General features: G+C 39.3%; 1 protein-coding gene and 1 long non-coding RNA gene across 7 annotated transcripts in view; one reads left to right on the top strand and one right to left on the bottom strand.

The window, feature by feature from the left end:
* Nucleotides 1–4: 4 nt before the first annotated feature.
* On the top strand, nucleotides 5–2,462 carry LOC114135166 (uncharacterized). Its single transcript, XR_003593551.1, has 2 exons — nucleotides 5–300; nucleotides 335–2,462. It is a non-coding gene; the product is annotated as an uncharacterized LOC114135166 (long non-coding RNA).
* The window catches only part of dlgap4b (discs, large (Drosophila) homolog-associated protein 4b), a 112,008-nt gene continuing 96,074 nt past the window's right edge, over nucleotides 2,041–17,974 (bottom strand). For 4 of the 6 annotated variants that reach the window (XM_028002163.1, XM_028002166.1, XM_028002165.1 and 1 more), the window contains 6 exons: nucleotides 12,681–13,120; nucleotides 10,988–11,076; nucleotides 8,534–9,021; nucleotides 7,237–7,328; nucleotides 5,701–5,871; nucleotides 2,041–3,589 (listed from right to left, as the gene is read on the bottom strand). In XM_028002163.1, the coding sequence (XP_027857964.1) occupies nucleotides 3,347–3,589; nucleotides 5,701–5,871; nucleotides 7,237–7,328; nucleotides 8,534–9,021; nucleotides 10,988–11,076; nucleotides 12,681–13,120 (1,523 nt within the window). In that variant the 3' untranslated portion in view covers nucleotides 2,041–3,346. Of the gene's footprint in view, nucleotides 3,590–5,663; nucleotides 5,872–7,236; nucleotides 7,329–8,533; nucleotides 9,022–10,987; nucleotides 11,077–12,680; nucleotides 13,121–17,974 lie in introns of all 6 variants that reach the window. The other 2 variants (XM_028002167.1, XM_028002168.1) reach the window with 1 other exon arrangement.

The following is a 17,974-nucleotide window of genomic DNA, read 5'->3' as shown; positions in this document are numbered from 1 at the left end:
TTTTGATTGTTGATTCTACGTTGCATTGTGTTTCTGTGTTTGATATGATTAAAGCACTTTGAAATGCCTTGCTGCTGAAATGTGCTATACAAATAAAATTTGATTGATTGATTGATGGCAGTGACTGCATAAGATCTCTTGAATATAAATAGCTTGGTTCCGCAGATAAAACACAGCTAGATAAGCTTGCTTTGACAAAAAGAAATGAATGGTAGAAAGCATCAACTTCTACCATTTAGAAACCAGTCCAAAATCAAATCATGCTAATGACAACATTTGAGTCACACAAAAGGCTTTCAGGTGCTAACAAAAGCACCTGAAAGCTTTCCATCAGTTTATCAGTCTACTCTCATCCAATCAAATGGACGGGGGGTAGACTGATACCAATCATGGGACTGGCTATTGACACCTCTGAGCCATATTCCTTGCTGAGAGTCACCCACAGCAAGCAAACACAACAGGCAAATAATAGCCGGCCATCAAGTGAAAGCTCTTACCAACAACATGAGAAGAATGGAGATTGTTGGGCTTTTCTAATTCAAAGCTAGACGCTTAACTTTGGGTTATAGCTGATGGCAGAGAGGCCTTGACAACAGACACATGAATAGAAGAGCATTTAGCAGTGGCAGATCGAAAGTGCATCATTAGTGACTGTATGGATGGGATAGGGTGTAAAAATCTCAAAGTGCCCATTAGGGAGTTACACTGACAAATGGAGACGTTTTGTTTCAAATATCTTCAAGCTACAAAGTGAATTTAGACAAAATGTGAATGTTTTTAGATGTAGTGCTTCACAAAAATATTCACATACCGGTGACTTTTTTTCCGTTTTGTCAAGTTATATACAAACTGAGGTGACTATGCAATTAGTAAATAAATCCAAGTTTGAGAGATATCTGTCTGGATGCTGAAAGCAGACTTAGGCTATAAAACAACTAGTGAGCCACTGTTTTAACTCTTTCTTTAAAAGTGAACGAGTACGGCTAAACTACGAACCTTCCAAAAGATGACTGGTTAGGTAAGGAGAACATTAAGCAGAAGCAGCCAAACACATTTATGGTAAATCTGGAGAAGATCAGAGACCTATACCTCAGAAAGCATCTGTAGACAGGACAACTATTAGTCGTGCATTCCACAAATCTGGCTTTTATGGAGGAGTGGGGAGTGGAAAGCCATTGATGTTGGAAAACCATGAGAAGTCTCTAAAGTTTGCCGAAAGAAGGGGACACAACAAACGTGTGGAGGAATGTTTTTTGGTGAAAGAGACTAAAACTGAACTTTTGCCCTGCATATAACATAGGTGTGGCAGACAAGTAATACAACCCCCACTGTGAAGCATGGTGGTGGTACCATTATGTTGTGGGGATGCTGGTTTGTGTTAATGGTAGCATGGCTGAAACTAAATGCATAGACGAATGGGCACAAGTTTCATATCTACACATTTAAAGCTGGCAAGGACATAAGCAAGAATGGCGATTTTACAGAAAATTAAATAGAAATACTACAAACAAAAATGCACCCCATAGTTTTTCAAGATTTCTACTTTTTTAAACACCGTGTATCATTTTTCTTCTACTTTACAGTTCTGCTCTATTTTGTGTCGAACCACGTACAATTCTGATAGGTTTGTGGTTATAACATGACAAAATGTAAAAAGGCTCCAACAGAATGAATACTTTTGCAAAGCACAGTGTGTCCCTTAATGCAAAACAAGAAAGGGATTAGGATTCTTTGTTCTTTCATTGAATGTGATAACTGACTACTGGTTTGACATGCAAGCACTGTTGCCCTCCTGAGGTTGGAAACAATCCTTTTCCATGAAATTAACTCTGTGTCAGATAGGGTAGTGTTGTGTTGTGGTTCTCATTGTTGGGCGGTTCTGTTCAGGCTTCCTGCCTTGTGGATATCCAAATGTTAAATCTGCAGTACATGTGTTGCTGTGGGTAAAATCCACTCCCATCTGTTTTCACAGTCAACCATCGAGTTTCCCTGCTACTCACATTTTATTACATGAGCTGAATTTCAAACAGTGTACTTATCTTTGGCTTTTGTATTCCTCAAAGACAAAAACAGCAAACACTAATGATTAAAAAGGATATGATTAAAAGGACGATCACTTATACATGTAATGATTTAAGGAAAGTTCAGAAAAATGTAATCTTTGTGTAGAGTGGAAAAAAGCTGGATAAAGTGAAGTTGGGTTGATTAGTAGATGGGAAGTGGAAAAGAAACGCCTGCTGTTAACCAGCACGCTTACCCAGCTGCACAACTTCAGAGCCCGAGATTATTTTGAAATGTATGACTTTGATGCACAATTATTTTCCTTAACGCGCTTAAATGTCTGTATGGTTCAGAAAATATCCTATATATTTCTGGAGTCATAGCTCAGAAATGGAAAAAAGAAATAGAGGAAAGGAAAATACAAAATAACTAAAAGTATATTAGGTTTTTTCATCTACAAAAAACACATTATGGACAGCCATTGTGACAGAACCTCTAGCCTGGCTTTGTTTAATATGTGCTTTCATAAAAAAAAAAAAAAAAAAAAAAAAAAACCATTAAGAAACTAAACGCAAAAGTCTTTAACACAAGAAAAACTCAAACAAGATTTTGTTTGTTTATAGGAACTACATAAATGATCTTTCACATCGGACTTTGTTTCATCATACCAAAAATAGTCAGAAAAGCTTGATCTAAATCGATTCTTGCCCAGCCCAAATCAATAATTAAAGAAAAAATAAATACAAGGAAGACATATATATATATACATATATATATATAGGTGGATTTGTGTGCAACTTGCATGATGGCCACAAGGAGGTGCTGTGCAAAGCTACAAGATGGCCAGTGATCTGGGAAGAGAGCAAGAGAGTGGGAGACAGAAGCATTGATGCTTATGTTCTGTCTGCTTTATAAATCTTATAGCCAATATATAGGAACTTTTAAAACAGTCTTCATGGAGAGTTTTTAACCTATAACTGTTATAATAATACCTTCGTTAACATTTTTATGATATCAAGAAAAAGTAAGAAGAAATGATAAAGTTCATCAGCTGAGGTCTTCCCTGGCAGCCTCAGAAGAGGAATCTTCTGCTTCATAAGTCTGTAGTCTGTTGGGTCCACAAATGTTTCATTATCAGTTTCAAGCAGGACCAGCCTATGATTATGTTAAAAATATCAAAACACCCATTCATTGGCATTGCTCCTCTACACGCCCTTCCTTACTCACCATAACTCCTCTGCACTCAGACAAAATCCTCCCTGATTTTCTTTTCTCATTTTTCTTCTCCTCCAACAAACTTATCTGTCCTCGGATCTACGAACTAGTCCTTGTTAGTCCTTCTCTCTCAGAGGCGAGTTTGGGCCTCGGGGACGTAAATTTCAATGCTGTCTGCGCTCTCCGTGGCAGAGTTCTGGCGAAACGAGGCAGCCTTCTTGGCAGCTAGCAGGCGCTTGCGAGCCTCTTGTCTCTGTTTTTCTGCCGAGGCTGATGAAGAGGTTGAAGAAGAGTCAGCACTCTTCTCGCGGGCAAGCGTCGGTCGCGTCTTGCTAGGCTTCTTTGATGCCAGAAGGGCCTCCTTGTCCTCGTTCTGCAAGATTGAGGGTGGAGATAACATGACACAAGGAAAAAAGTGTTAAAACAACGACATATAATAGTAGTCTGTTTTCTGTTTTTGTTCAGACGGATTTGGCAGACATGATTCATAGAGATCATTTGCCAAAGCTGTTCTGTCGTTCCCTTGTACTGCTCGAGACAACATGTAGCGGACTAGACAATCAAACACAAAACGAGGACAGTAGAGCCAGCTGGTTACAGAAGGTCAACATTGAGAAAGACAAATTTTCAACCACTTAAAATGGCAACATGAATGGATGTGTACTGGGTTTATCTGAAATCATAAAAGGATGACAGGACAGCCAAGACATTTACACTGATATGCAACAAAGAGCGGATCTCGTCACTTTGCCCCTCCAACGTTTGTACTTTGGGATGTTTGGTCTTTTCATAAAGTACCTTTTTGATTGCAAAAAAATAACTTTGTGCTACAGAACAATTTTTTTTTAACAAAACCCAAACGTTTTAGAGCTTTTTGTAGATTTCTCATTTCAGCATTTTAACCACAAAAATCTAGAGGCAGTGACAGTCTGTTGAACTGGCTTGATATGCTACTGAATGGAGACCTTTTTGACTAGAATGACAATTGCAAATTGACGGTAGGTGAAGTTCTACTGCTTTTACCACTGAGTATTTGGAGTTACTATGGTGAACTGATTAGCCAGAAATGCACCAAAAATTCTAATAGGATTTAATATTGAGAGATTAGTGAGTTAACAAGAAATCAAAACTCATGTAAATTTGAGGTTACTTATTGTAGGAAAATCTGATGGGCTTTTAAAAGTAGAAGAAGGGCTTTACAATAATTTTATGCTTTTCCAGACTTACTGTTTGCCTTGTGAAACAGAAACCCTCTTAGAGGAATCATCTCTGTCAAGTAAGTAGCCATGAGTAAAAGTTGCTCTGAAATTTCAGTTTAAACAATATTTAACTTACCCTGACAGCCACAAATTTCAATCTTTCAAAAAAGGTTGCGCTACTATACTTTGTAAAGCTTGCACTATTATTTTGAAAGATTAAGTCTACTGTTTATGTTTATTAATTAACTAAAGAGGTAAGTAACCAATTTCACATCAGCTTTATGCATCAAACCTAATGTATGTTGGGCCTAAACCAGCTGAAAATACTTATTATGGTATCAATGGGGATGAGTGACGTGGCAAGCACCATCCTAGTTTTCTATTATCTCCACATCTACTTAAAGTTATTGTGGCGATGTTACTACAGAACAACAGATTCAACAAGCAGGATGTTGATTTTTGTTTAATCAGGGTCAGAATTTCTTACTCTATACTCATTCAAATACAAATTGTAATAATAAACACTGGAAGGGGTGTAGTGTAAAATCTTTGGGAAACAAAGATTACTATTAAATTAAATTACTGTACTGTTAAATTAAAACTATACGTAAGATTTGTCATATGAAACAATTTATTTCCTTCAATTAATCCAAAACTCTTCATCTCAAAGAGAAAAACTGATTTACATTGGTTAAGAACGTAGGTCGGAAATGATTTGTTGACAGGTGCGAAATGGATTGGGACAAAATGTTAATGTGTGGGCATAAAAATGAGGCACTAATTATAGAAGGGGCAAATTAACCTGGAGCCACAAAAAGAACTTCACATACAGTTACATTCATAATCTTGAAGACTCGGACGTCACAGACAAGACAAAAAGAAAAGGCTTTACACAGAGACAAATGTAGCCAGGTTAATGAGCAAAAGCAAAAGCATTCTGTCACATTAACCAGCGTTTCTTAGCCATGCTCCACTGCAACACAGACACTAACACATGGACACACACATAGATAAATGATGCATGCATGCTCAAAGCAGGGCTTTACACTTTAAAAACACAGCAGCCCCAGCCCTCTTTGAGATGGCTCTTTTCCCATGCATGCCTAGAGGGATCTCTCGGGCCCCTCTGCGTTGGACAGGGAGGCCTTGTTAAGAGTTCATCCCACGCAGGGACAGGGTTTAAAAAGAGTGGGAGAGAAATGGTGGTGGTGGTGGGAGGAGAGAGGCCGGTTTCGGCGGCTTTCCTACCCCAGCCAGGGCACTGGGCAGCATGGGTGGGAAGTACCTTCCGCTCAGGGGACGACTGGGCGGCCCCAGACGGCACGGGCTGCCAGTCATTGGACTTGAGATGGTAGAGCTCATCAAACTTGAGGCTAATGTCCTCAATAGATAGCTGCAGCAGGTCCCAGAAGCCAGCCAGGTCCTGGGCTGTTGGCCGTGGGTTGGCAGTCACATTCTGACCAGAGAAAAATAAACATGGTGAAATGGAATGAACAGTAAACATTTGTGTATTTTTGCTAGACCTATTACACTCTTAATTTATTTTATTCTTTGCTTTTTATTTCCTCATGTTTTAATCTAATGTAAATCACTTTATGTTGACTTCTCTGTGAATTAAAAGTGCCTTATAAATTAAGAATGACTGATAGAAATATTTTATTTTAAATAGGAATAGATACAAGGCCTGCAATAGAACTGCATCTACTGCACAAACAAATTGTTAAAATCTCTGAAGTGGACGCAGCAGTGAGTTAAAAGTTGTGTCCTCTTATAAATTTCACAATCATGTATGGTATCTTGCTTGTTTCCTAGATACTTTTTGTAATGAACAAGACACTTTTCAAGCTGGAACAATGTGATATTGATGCAGTTTTTATGTTCACCACTAGATGGTGGAGTGCAACAATCTCATTTAGCTGGACATTTGTGTGAAACACTTATGGTGCTACTTTAGTTTTATGGAATTACTAAACAATTACATTGAGAGCCAAGTGATTTGCTATCAAATTACAAATTATAAAGCACCCATACCTTCTATGCAAAATGATTTAGCTGAAATAATCATATTTCTGAAAAGCTTCCAGAAATGAAGAAATGTGAGAAAAGGTACAGTGCCTTGCTAAGTACCACTTGTAACAGTTCAACCACAAGCAATATTGTATCTTTTATTGTATGTGATGAACTAACTTGTAGAGACATACAGATGTGTACTGCAACTTTTCAAATACTCACACACACACACAAAAGAAAAACTTCCTCCTTAGAATTATCCTATTGATCTTTTACGTACAAATGCACATATGGCACAATATCTAAATATTCAGGCAGTATGAATCAATTTTTAAGGCACTAGAAGTCCAAAGCTCAAATCCTGCATGCTCCCCTTCAAAGTCTGCAGTGCTTTAAACACACTGACCTCTGTCTCTGTTGGCTCCACATTGTTCACCATTCTAATGCTTCTGCCTTTCCTGCTCTCATCTCAGGGCAAATCACATTAGAGTGCCGCTTATCACTCACTATGGTACATATCATGTGCTGGTTGTTGGGTACAATTTGTATAATGGCATTTTCACAAAAATACGTCATCTGGGTGGAAGGGCTTATTGGTTTAATATAAGCTCCTTGTGTTTTGTGCTGCAGGGTCCTCATGATGGAGTCTGTGCATGCTTAATGTGCTGCGTATCATGGCTGCTTTCATATTAGTCAGGTTTCAAGTAGATGAAAGCTTTTTATGCATTGCAGGGTAAGCAGCTCTGACAAAGTGACACCAACTGTGCATTTTGAGTTTAAGTTTGTGAGCAAAGTGTGACAATATACACACCAGGTTTTGTTCACACAGTCCCCGGAACTGCTGGAACTTCTGAGACATTAGGAGCTGAGCACTTCCCACCGCACTGCGGACTTTCCCAAGCACTATAGTGAGAAGAAAGCAGAACTAAACACAACATGGATTTAAAGCTTTTTCGAATGCATAATTAGGAATTATGTTACTTTTTGTAACACCCCCACCTGGAAAATGGGTCACCAGCTGGATGGCATGAATGCGATAACAGTGGAAATCCTCTTTTTGGACACTACATCTTTCTCGTTGACTTGGATGCAACTTGTGACTTGTTACAACATTAGTCTGTTTGCAGAGTCAAATTAGGACAAACATCTGCTCAGACAAAACTCAGAATCCTCCCTGATTGGTGGATTTTAAAGATGTAGGCATGGGACTGCTGTGTGGCGGGCGAGATCCCACTTCTGCACTGCAGATCTACATCAGATTTGATGCAAACTACTTAATCAAGTCAGGCCACATGCACACCCATTCAAAACACTGAGTTTTGAAAATGCAAACTCCCTTGCAGGCACTTATCTGAACAAGCTCTTCATGATAACTGCCTTGCATGGTTTGCATTTATGGTGTGCTTTGCACGCCTGCCCACTGCTGCTGTGTGTCCCAGGCCGATGCTAAGGCACTAATCTAATCTGAGGGTTTAATCAGTTCCAGACTAGATTTGTGTAATTCTGGAGATTACAGGCCTGCTTGTGTGCGTTAACCCCAGGTATTACAGCATCATCCCTTCCATGCTGTGTTTGTGCAACAGATTGATTAGAGGGAGTGAGAAATGAGTTATGCACAAAAATCTAAGGTCAGTGTGTCTCATCCAAAAGACCTGGAACAGCCTTTTTAAATGAGAGAGTGAAAGGTCTTCTTGAAGTCATCCAGCTGCCTTCTATATGGAAAACAATAGCAAATCACAGGTAGGCCTCTTAAAAAAATCCCAGAGCGGGTAACTCGATGCTGAGTCGAATAGTTCACAGACTCTCTGAAGAACCAATAGCTACACACCTCAAAGATTCACATGGCCTTCAAATTAGCTCAAGAACGGTTTGCAGAGAGGTCTGTGGAGTGAACTTAAGCTCTTATTGATGCAAAGTGTGGGTTGACATCATATTAAACACGTTAGATAAGGAATGGGATGTAAAACAACCTCATACATGTGCATGTGTACGTGACAGCAGGTGAGCGATAGCTTTTGACACTGTAGCTCTGGACAGGATAAAATATGCTTCCAGCGGCTTTTTCCTCACGGCTACGTACAGCCCAGTGAGTACCGTGCGGACCTTACCCTCCTCTGAGAGTTGGTTGTCTTTGGTTTCCTGCTCCATCTGTTGGCACCAGCCTTCCATGCGTGCCGTTTCAGCCTGCAGCAACTTCAGGAACCAATGGCCGTCTCTCCTGCACAGCGTTCCGCCTCCTCCACTCTGGGAGACGCCGCCGCTGCTACCGTTTCCGCTGTCCAGCCAAGGATCCGGGGGCGGCAGAGACGAGGGATCCAGTGCTGGATCCAGGCTTTCGGAGAAAGATGAGGAACTGCTCCGCGTGGTGGAGCGGTTGAGGATCTGCCTGGGCGGCGGTGGGGAGGAGGTATTGCCAGTCTGGTCTCCGTTGTCTAAAGAGTCTTGCCCAGGGAGGGAGCTCATTGACTGACTGGCACTGTTGACCATGACTTTCTTCTCAAAGGTTTTGGCAATGCTGATATGGGAAATGGCAGAGATGTCCTGTGTGTCTGAGTCTGTTTCTTGTTTTGAGGCCATACTGCTGGAGCGACTGAGTCTGGAATAAAGCAAAAAGGCAATGTTACAATTCAATTCAGTATAGAAATGTTCCTTTCTAACAGAACAGAGAGCAAAATATATTTTACTGTTTCTCGCCAAACAATCTGCTTCAAAACTCGTCAGATTACCACCAAAAACTTCACTGTGTGTGATTAGGAGTTTATAAGATAGGCCAACACAAAAAGGTCCATAACTGTCAAGAAGAAGAAAATCAATACAGTATTTCTTAAATATAAAAATCTGAAAAGGGTAGCATACACATGTACAAAGCCTCCTTCACTCTGACACATAGCATGGCTGTATCATGCTGTGGGAAAAACTGGTAAAGACTGCTAAATACTTGAAGGGTTACATTGCAGTTGAACAATAATCCTGAACTTAAAATTAACTACAATGGATTGATTCCAAATTAAAGTCCAAATTAAAGTTTGGACTTTGACTGAGTCAATTAGGAAATCTCTGGCAGAATCCCCCGACAAAAAATGGATATCCATAAAACAGTGTTTCCCAACCCTGGTCCTCAAGGCACACTGTCCTACATGTTTTTAGAGGTTTGCCATATTCGACATAATGATCCTGATTCAACTGATTGCAGTTCAACAAACGCCTGTTAATCAGTCATCAATTGAAATCAGTTGGACTGAAGCAAGGAAATACCTTGCTTCAGGTAAGGTATTTCCTTACCTGAAGCAAGGTAAGGAACAACCTTACCTTGGTTGGGAAACAACCAAGGTAAGGTTGTTTCCCAACAACCAGGGTTGTTGGGTTGGGAAACACTGCCATAAAAGATCTGTACATTTAATTGAGCTTAGGTTACTTTGAGAAAAGGAATGGTCAGAAATAGTCTCTAAAAATGCACAGTTGATAGAAATTCATATCCCAAAAGAACTGCATTGAAACAATTTTTGGTTCTGCAAAGTGTTGACTCAGGAAGATTGAGTACAAATGCACAAAACACTTTTCATATTTCTATTTGTAAATGTTTTTCATTTTCCTGCCACTTTGCGAATACACAACACTCACATAAAACGTTAATAAAATACATTGAACTTTTTTTAACATGACTAAATGTGGAAATTACTTTTGAGAAGCACCTTATCTTTCATAGAAAACATGGACAAAGAAACAACTCATGCAATTATTTCCCTTTCCGGAACAAATAGGACCTGTTGAGTTTAAAAGCAGAGTCAGCTCTCTTGGTCAATGCAGATACAAGAAACATGAGAGCAAGAGCTTCTCGTCTAAACCGAGTAAATGAATAAATGGACTTCGTGTGAATTCTATCTAATTGTCTCCATTTCCTGTTACCATTCAGGAAGCACATATCAGATGCAGTTCAGACAATATGCCGAAAGCACATAAGAATAAAAGAATAGCAAACAGGACATGGGTCTCAACATCAAGCAGAGACGTATTTAAAGCCTCCCTCCTTGGTAAATTGGGTCAGTGCAGTTCTTTTTAATTCAGGCACAGAGCTGGGCACAGCAAGACTCATTTGAAAAGTAGCTTCTGCATATTGAGGCTTTGCGCACAGATAAAACAAAAAATCATGGCATTTATTTGGAAAGCCATTCTGATTTATCTAAGTGTTAGAAGCAATTTCTAACATGACACTGAATAGAAAAAGAAGTAAGAAGACAGACTGCATCCAAAAGAATTGTTTCTAAATATATACATTTAGGAGTTTTCAAAGACTAGATTCCAAAGAAAGAATTGATGAAGTGAATAAATGTATCAAATTTAAATACTGCATAAAAAAAATGGCTTGGAGGAGATCTTTAAATAGTAAATGCTCATATGAGGAATATGCTTCAACATCACAAACACCACACGTACAAAAACACCCAGGATGATTTCACATGTACAAAGGGCCTGTATTGGAGGGAGTAGAACAGTCAGAAGAATGTGCGTGTGGCTATAATATAAATTCCTCACGTTGTTACAAGGACAGGAAGAGGACTTACTGCCACCCGTCCTCCACCTGTACTCCTATTGACTGAAATCTGGCCAGGGGTGGGGTCTCCTCTCTTGGAACTTCCTGAATGCAGTCAACCTAAAAAGGAAAAAGCAGAAACCCAAACCAAGAGGGAAACAATGCTGGCTTAGAACTATGGTCATGCATATTTTATATCACTGGACCTGTGAAGTCTTTAAAGTTAATTAAAAAAAACACACACAAAAAAAACCAGAAAAAACATCTCAGAAGATACACAGACAGTAGGGAGCCCAGGTATTGAATTGGGCTTCAAATCAAGTTGTTTTTAATTGATTGGTATTGAAGTGTCTGACTAAAGTCAAACCCATGATACCTGTTGTTGCTTTAATGTCTGCAATGTGAGCTGCACTCTGTTAGTCACTCTGCAAAACGGTATCATAGACGGTTCTTTTATTGATATAACTAATCTGGGTTTCTCCAAATAAGCAAGAGGTGTGTTGTCATCCAATGATGCTTACTTTGAAAGACTGCAGTGGCTGCTGGAGTGCCCTGTCTCTGCCAAGTAACCTGCTGTGTGCAATGTATATGCACAATTGTTTGTATTAAGAATAGCTAAATAGAGAGCAGCTGAAACACTAGTTATTAAATTTCAGTATGTGAAAAGCAAAGCATTGCATTTATGAAGCAAGAGACAAACATTCAGGCAAGTTTTGTTTGCACACTACTAACTGGAACATCTTGAATTTCTAACGAGATAAATTATTAACAAACCAGATGACTAAATGTAGCTGGATCCATTTCAATGGCTACCAGGTGATCATGCATGGTCATGCATGTATCGACCCAATGCAGGGTCTGACCTACATTGGGTCGATACTGACAGTATCCGGTTTACTGAAGCAACTTAGCCGGGTTATTAGCTTCAAGTAGCAAATATGTTACCTTATCTGGGCCTTCTTTCTATACTTAATTTTGGATACTGCACCAGATTTAAGCCAGATCTTGCACAGGCTGGCTCAGTTTGTAAGCGCCACACAGACTAAAAACTTTATTTACTAATACAACATTTGCCAGGTACTGGTCCATAATTTACATTTCTCTTCAGGTCATATTTAAAAGAAGTGCCACATGGTGAGGAGTTGGAATGATTGTTGCCTTGTAATTATATCAACTATAGTGAGAAAACACCAACTTGGAGCAAATGCAACTTCAGTGAGTTTGCATTTGCTCCCCATAAGCACACAAGGATTCTCTTGGGGGAACTCCCACATCCCAAGAACATGGCCGTTTGGGTTATGGACGTCTCTAAACTGTCTAAGAGTGTGCATGTATCGTTGTTTGCCTTGCATCTCTCTGTGTTGCCCTGGTGATTGACTGGTGACCCGTCCAGGGTGGATATAGCGCTCCCCCAAATTTCTTAAGGAAATTAACTACATTCTGGAGCAGCATGTGAAGGCTGTCCTGCAGAAGATCTGGTTGGGACAAAATGTAAACACATACAAAGCACTAATTGTATAAGCTTTAACATGGTATCTCGTTGGGACTTGGCATTTCTTCTGGCAAAACTACAACTACAGGAAAGAACCTTTAGCTTGGAGCCCCGAAACTGACTGCATTAATGCCCTTTAGGCCATAGTTCCACATTATATTCGATAAACTAGCATCCTTTATGTACGTTCGCAATTGTTGCTCACTTATATAAATAAACTGTAATTGCCTACCTGTATCCCAATAGAAGACAGTTTACGCCTTGGTAGTGGGGCTACAAACGGCTCCTCTGCTGCTAAATTCCCTTTACTAGATCCTGATTTCAGGGATTCATTGTGGACTGCCGAGTCACTAGTCTCTGTGGAAGCATTGGCGGTGCTAGGGATGATTGGCTCCCTTGGCGTAGCAATGGGAATAGGGATGATGTGCGGAGGACGAGGAATACCACGGGCCAGGCTGTTTGCATGGGTGCTGTCAAGGCTGTCAGAGGAGTTGCTGTGAGCGTGGCTCGACTGGCTGTTGACCTCTGACCTCCTGTCCTGTTGGTCCAAGTAGTTGTCCTGCGCTGACTCAGTGCTGCTCTGCACTGTCACCGATATGTAGGGCTTTGAGGTTGTGCGTGGAGGCACCGGTGGAGGAGCGGCCTTCTTACAGCTTGTTATGCATGTGGAGACTGCAAACAAAAACAGCGGGATTAGGATAAAAAGATTAGCAAGGGTAAAGTTGTGAAGTAGCTACATCTAGGGCTTTTGGTCCCAAAACAAGAGTAGACACAGAACTACAAATAAGTAGTTTGTGCATAAAGAGCTTGACCCACTCTTTTAATTAAGGTCATAACAAAGTCCATTGTTTATTTTATGAAACTTTGAACATCAGAGAGGGGACATTCCAGAAGCTTAATGTTAGTCTGCAGTATCAATATAAGAGCCACTTTTTCAAATTAACAGATAAAAATGCCCAGTAACCAGAGTGCAGGTCTTCCATGAACTGTTATCAGCTGTTACAATGCTGCCTCTGTTCACAGTCAAACTGCTAATGGACACCAACCACATCCACCAGTACCACTCATTATCATACCTTACCGATCAACAAAAAATAAGTAGTTCATAATGCAATTTTAAAAAAAAATATACATTGGTGTAAATAATGTTGCAGAATAAGGCAATCTGTGTGCCTGAACATATTAGTTATAATTCATCTGAGCCATGGAGCACAGATTACACTGGGAATTATGAGGGGTGTCACTGGTGCTTCAACCTTTTAGAGGAACATTGTAAACCCAAACCTGTTAACTACGTATGAGCAAGTTACTGGAGTTCAGGTTGTGATGAGATGTTAGAGAAAGTTCTGACTGTATTGAGCACAAAGAAGAAAAATCATGGTCCTTTGTCATATGAAGCTATGTATTGACACTCAGCTGGCTGAAAGAAGGTTACTATATCTTAACCATGTTTTTAAAAAAAGGGTTGATTGGAAGTTCTTTCAATCACACACTATTTCTGTAGATACATGTGGCTCGTCTGCTAAGCAGATAACTACAAAATGTATTAAGCTTCTAATTTTAGCTTTTATGTTGTTTTAAGAGGAGAAAGGGCATAAAGGTCTAATATTCTGTGCAACAAACCTTTAAAAACTATAGCTAAATTTAGTGGGTGCTTATTCTATGATTATTTCCATAAGTCTTATGGTAAAAGTAATATGGTATTCAATGAAAATTTTAACAGGAGTTATTGTTATTTTTAGTCACACAATCGTGTAGTTATACTTTAAAGTATATAAAAAGAATATTAAAAAACATAACCTTCGTAATTTGTTTCTCTAAAGAACTGATTGCTTCTAACATGCTGTAATAAATGCTGTGATCAAAAATTTCAACATGTCAAAGATTATAAAAAAGTCTTGAAGTGAACATGTGAGCTCCACTGAAAGCACTTTGACAAGAGGGTGGCTGTTCAACATAATTCTTTGCTCAGCTTTATCTATCCAGAGTATGCAACTGTACTCATATGACCTCAAGCATGTCTGAAAGTTTTCAGTAACCGTGAAATAATATTGTGGAAAGGTTTCTTTCTTCCCTCTCAGCATAACAGGCACTGACAGGCAAAAGTTCATAATAATATATTAAAATGAAATGCTTCTTTGTGTTGCGAGATTTCTCACTCGTGCTGTGTTGCGTTTCATCTTCACCCTTCCTCACTGAGATTATTTCTCTGACGAAATTACTTCTGCTCCAGCAAATGATCCTGAATGCATGTGGTTGGAGACAACAAAAACGGGAAAAAAGGTCCGGGAATCCAAAACAAAACATTTCCCACTGACACACCACTGCAGCATTTGTGAAACACATGTCAGAGCGCTACATGATTTGCAAGGGCAAACACTAGGCAGTTTCCAGCATACTCTACGTCACATTCCAGCAAAGCAAAACCATTGACATCATTCCTCGACACCCGAGACGACACCCAAACCACACCCGAGTTGGCCCATCTCCAGACTGCAGGACTGTCTTCATTCCAAAACCCAAACGAATTGAAGACACTGAGCTGACAGGACAAACAGGGCTTTATGAACATGCAGCACCTTGCAACTGACTTTCCAAATGAAATTCTGGAGAAAGTCTGGTTTTCTTTTTTATATGTCTAGGATGCAGTTCCAATTTTATTCTCTGAAATGTTCACAGATTTTTTTTAATAGCAGTAATTTAAGAAAAACAGGTGTGCACCCTTAGCCACAAATAAATTCTGTCCAGCAAATTCCTCTTTTTTAAATACCCACAATGCCATGGTCTTAAACAGACGACAAAACCCTCTTATGTCACTGAATTAAAACAATTCTGGAAACAAGAATGGGCCTTCACAACAGTTCTTGCAAATATTAATCGCAGTTGTTACCATCCGGTGTGGTAAAACCAGATATTAAACTTTGGATCCAATTACATTTAGCACATTAATTAAAGATAAAAGCACAATTGTTTCTTCTTTAAAAACTGATAACTATTTCTACCATAGCAAAAAAAAAGCAAGCCTACATTAGTGACTGGTTTCCATGCCATGACTATCCATGTTTGTTGTAGGACACCTGCCCATCATATGTGAACAATATGGCAAACCTTTCAACTTACTGACATTGGAGATTTTATTGTAACTAGCACAAAGTCCGTGCCAAGGCACTGTCCTTTTTTATTTGTTTTGTCTCTGTGAGAAAAAGGCATACAGTCATTTCATTTAGCAAGACATTTTGTAGAGTAACAACTTCCAGCAGGTTTGCGCACACCACAAATGGATTAAAGCCACCATGAAATAACATTTCAATGATGTCCTCCTTTATCAACAGTCTACAGGAGGCAAATAAGTGGCAGAGGCTTGGTGCTCACCTGTTGTGCAAAGGAGATTCTCAGATTGACTATAATATAATATCTCAGTCTGCCTTTGCAACCAGTTCCTCCTTTATCCACAGAAATAAGTCCTGAATAACCTCTGAAATAAGCCCATGAGATTAAATATTAAATGGAGAAGCAAAGCCTTATCTAAATAAATAGAATATTCAAAACAATCAAAACAATATTCACTTACAACAATAATGGTCATTAAATATCAAAAGGCTAGAACAAGTAACACAAAAGTCTTTTGTCTAAGGTGCATTATGGGAAACATATTATAATTAACACGGCAATCTATGAGTTCCGATTTTTACAGTATTCCTGTAAGACATTTGATTATCCAAGCACTTAATTAGATTAAAAAAAACTTTTATGTATAGCTAAATAAAATGCTAATTTATAGATGTACTAAAACCATATTAAGTGCTCAATATCAAAGATGGTGCAAATGGAGGTTAACATAAAAATGTCAGCATTTTAATGATGACCACAACTAATATTGACCTTAGTTTGTTAAGAAATGCTCTTTGCAGTTGTTTGGTGCATTGCTCTTGTGAGCTTGATAGTGTGGCAATCCGTCTAACCAGAGACTAACAAGATCGACCACATTAGAGATCAGACCGGTTATACAGACGGTTCTAGTTTAACCACAGGCCCCCATTGTTCACGCAGAGTAACTACATGAAAGTGTCAAGAGTGTATTTAGGTTGCAGAGGAAGCAACCTAAATACACCTGATTCATGATAATTTTCTGCTAAACCCACTCAAAAAAAAAAAAATGCAACCACAGCAGAATCACTCCTCAGACAAACAGTGTAAGTGGCATGTTGTTTCATCAGCCTGTTTCCTGTGATATATTTGCTTAGATTACAGATCCCGGCCTCTCTAGCACAGCTGTATAAGCATAAAGCTCATCTCTGCATGAGCATCAACTACAAGCAATAGTGCTCATGCCAGACCCAGTGTTTCTAAAGATTGACTTTCACTGAGATGAAGAACTATAAAATTGGACATTAAGCCAAGCGCTATGGAGCTTTAATTGGACATATCAATACAGAAGCTCAACAAAAACCAACTATGGTTTCTCATTAGAGGTGAATTTTAACAAGAAAAATAGCCACTTGCTTATGTGCCAAAATTATCAGTGTGGGATCTAGAGTGGGCACTGAGAACTGCTGCTTTAGTGTCATTAGAATACACGTTCTGTTGTCCACTGTGATTGCTGGATCACAAACATTTTTTTTCCAGCCAGGAAAACAATTTGCTTCAAGATGTTCCAGAAGGTGAAAATGATTTAAAACAACTCCACTCTGTGAACCATGAAAAACACCTTCTAATGCTGTTCCATAGCTTTGTTGGAGTGTTACAGCCTACATGCTATCATGTTATACTGCTGCTATGTAACCAGCGTCGTCAATAATACTAGTTGACGTGACAAAACAATTACAACTTTACATATACCAACACATTCCTGAAAACCTTTCTCCATATTTCTGGGATGTAGAGGAGAGTCTAGCTACAATTTTGTGCTTGACAATGACCAGCCGATTTAAAACTAAAAACTTGGAACTTCTATCCAATCAGTGAATGCACCATACTTGAGCTCTAACAGGTTGAAATAACAATCTTCAATGTTGAAGTTGGTACAGAGAGAAAAAAGCTAGGTGTTTACAATCAGAATAAGTTTCTAAAAAGGCAGTTGTGTTATTAACAAAGGTCTTCAGGTCCCTAATCCAGCCTGTGTCCTAAGCTAAGTAGGCAGATAGGTGCTCTTTTCTGATTTTTATGAGCTTTCAACCTTGATTTTCAAATGCTGGTAGGTTTTTATAAAACTCAGGGATAAAAAGGGGTCTTGTTCTAAAGGGCGTGCAAACAAAGACTGCTATTAACCATGGAAACTATGGTATTACTGCTCATAACTAAAATTAGATGCTAAATATGACTGCATGGAGGTGATGGCACTGTTGCCTTGCAGCAAGGGTTTGAATCCCAGCCAGATGTCTTTCTGCATGGAGTTTGCATGTTATCTCTGTGCATCCCTGGGATCACTCCAGGTACTCCGGCTTCCTCCCGCAGTCTAAAAAAACATGACTGTTAGGTCAATTGGTCAATTCTGTACTGCCCCATAAACATAGAAGCCTAAATTAC

Source organism: Xiphophorus couchianus, chromosome 20 (genome assembly GCF_001444195.1).
Source record: "Xiphophorus couchianus chromosome 20, X_couchianus-1.0, whole genome shotgun sequence".
NCBI lineage: Eukaryota > Metazoa > Chordata > Actinopteri > Cyprinodontiformes > Poeciliidae > Xiphophorus > Xiphophorus couchianus.
This window is presented reverse-complemented; position numbering and strand designations above follow the sequence as displayed.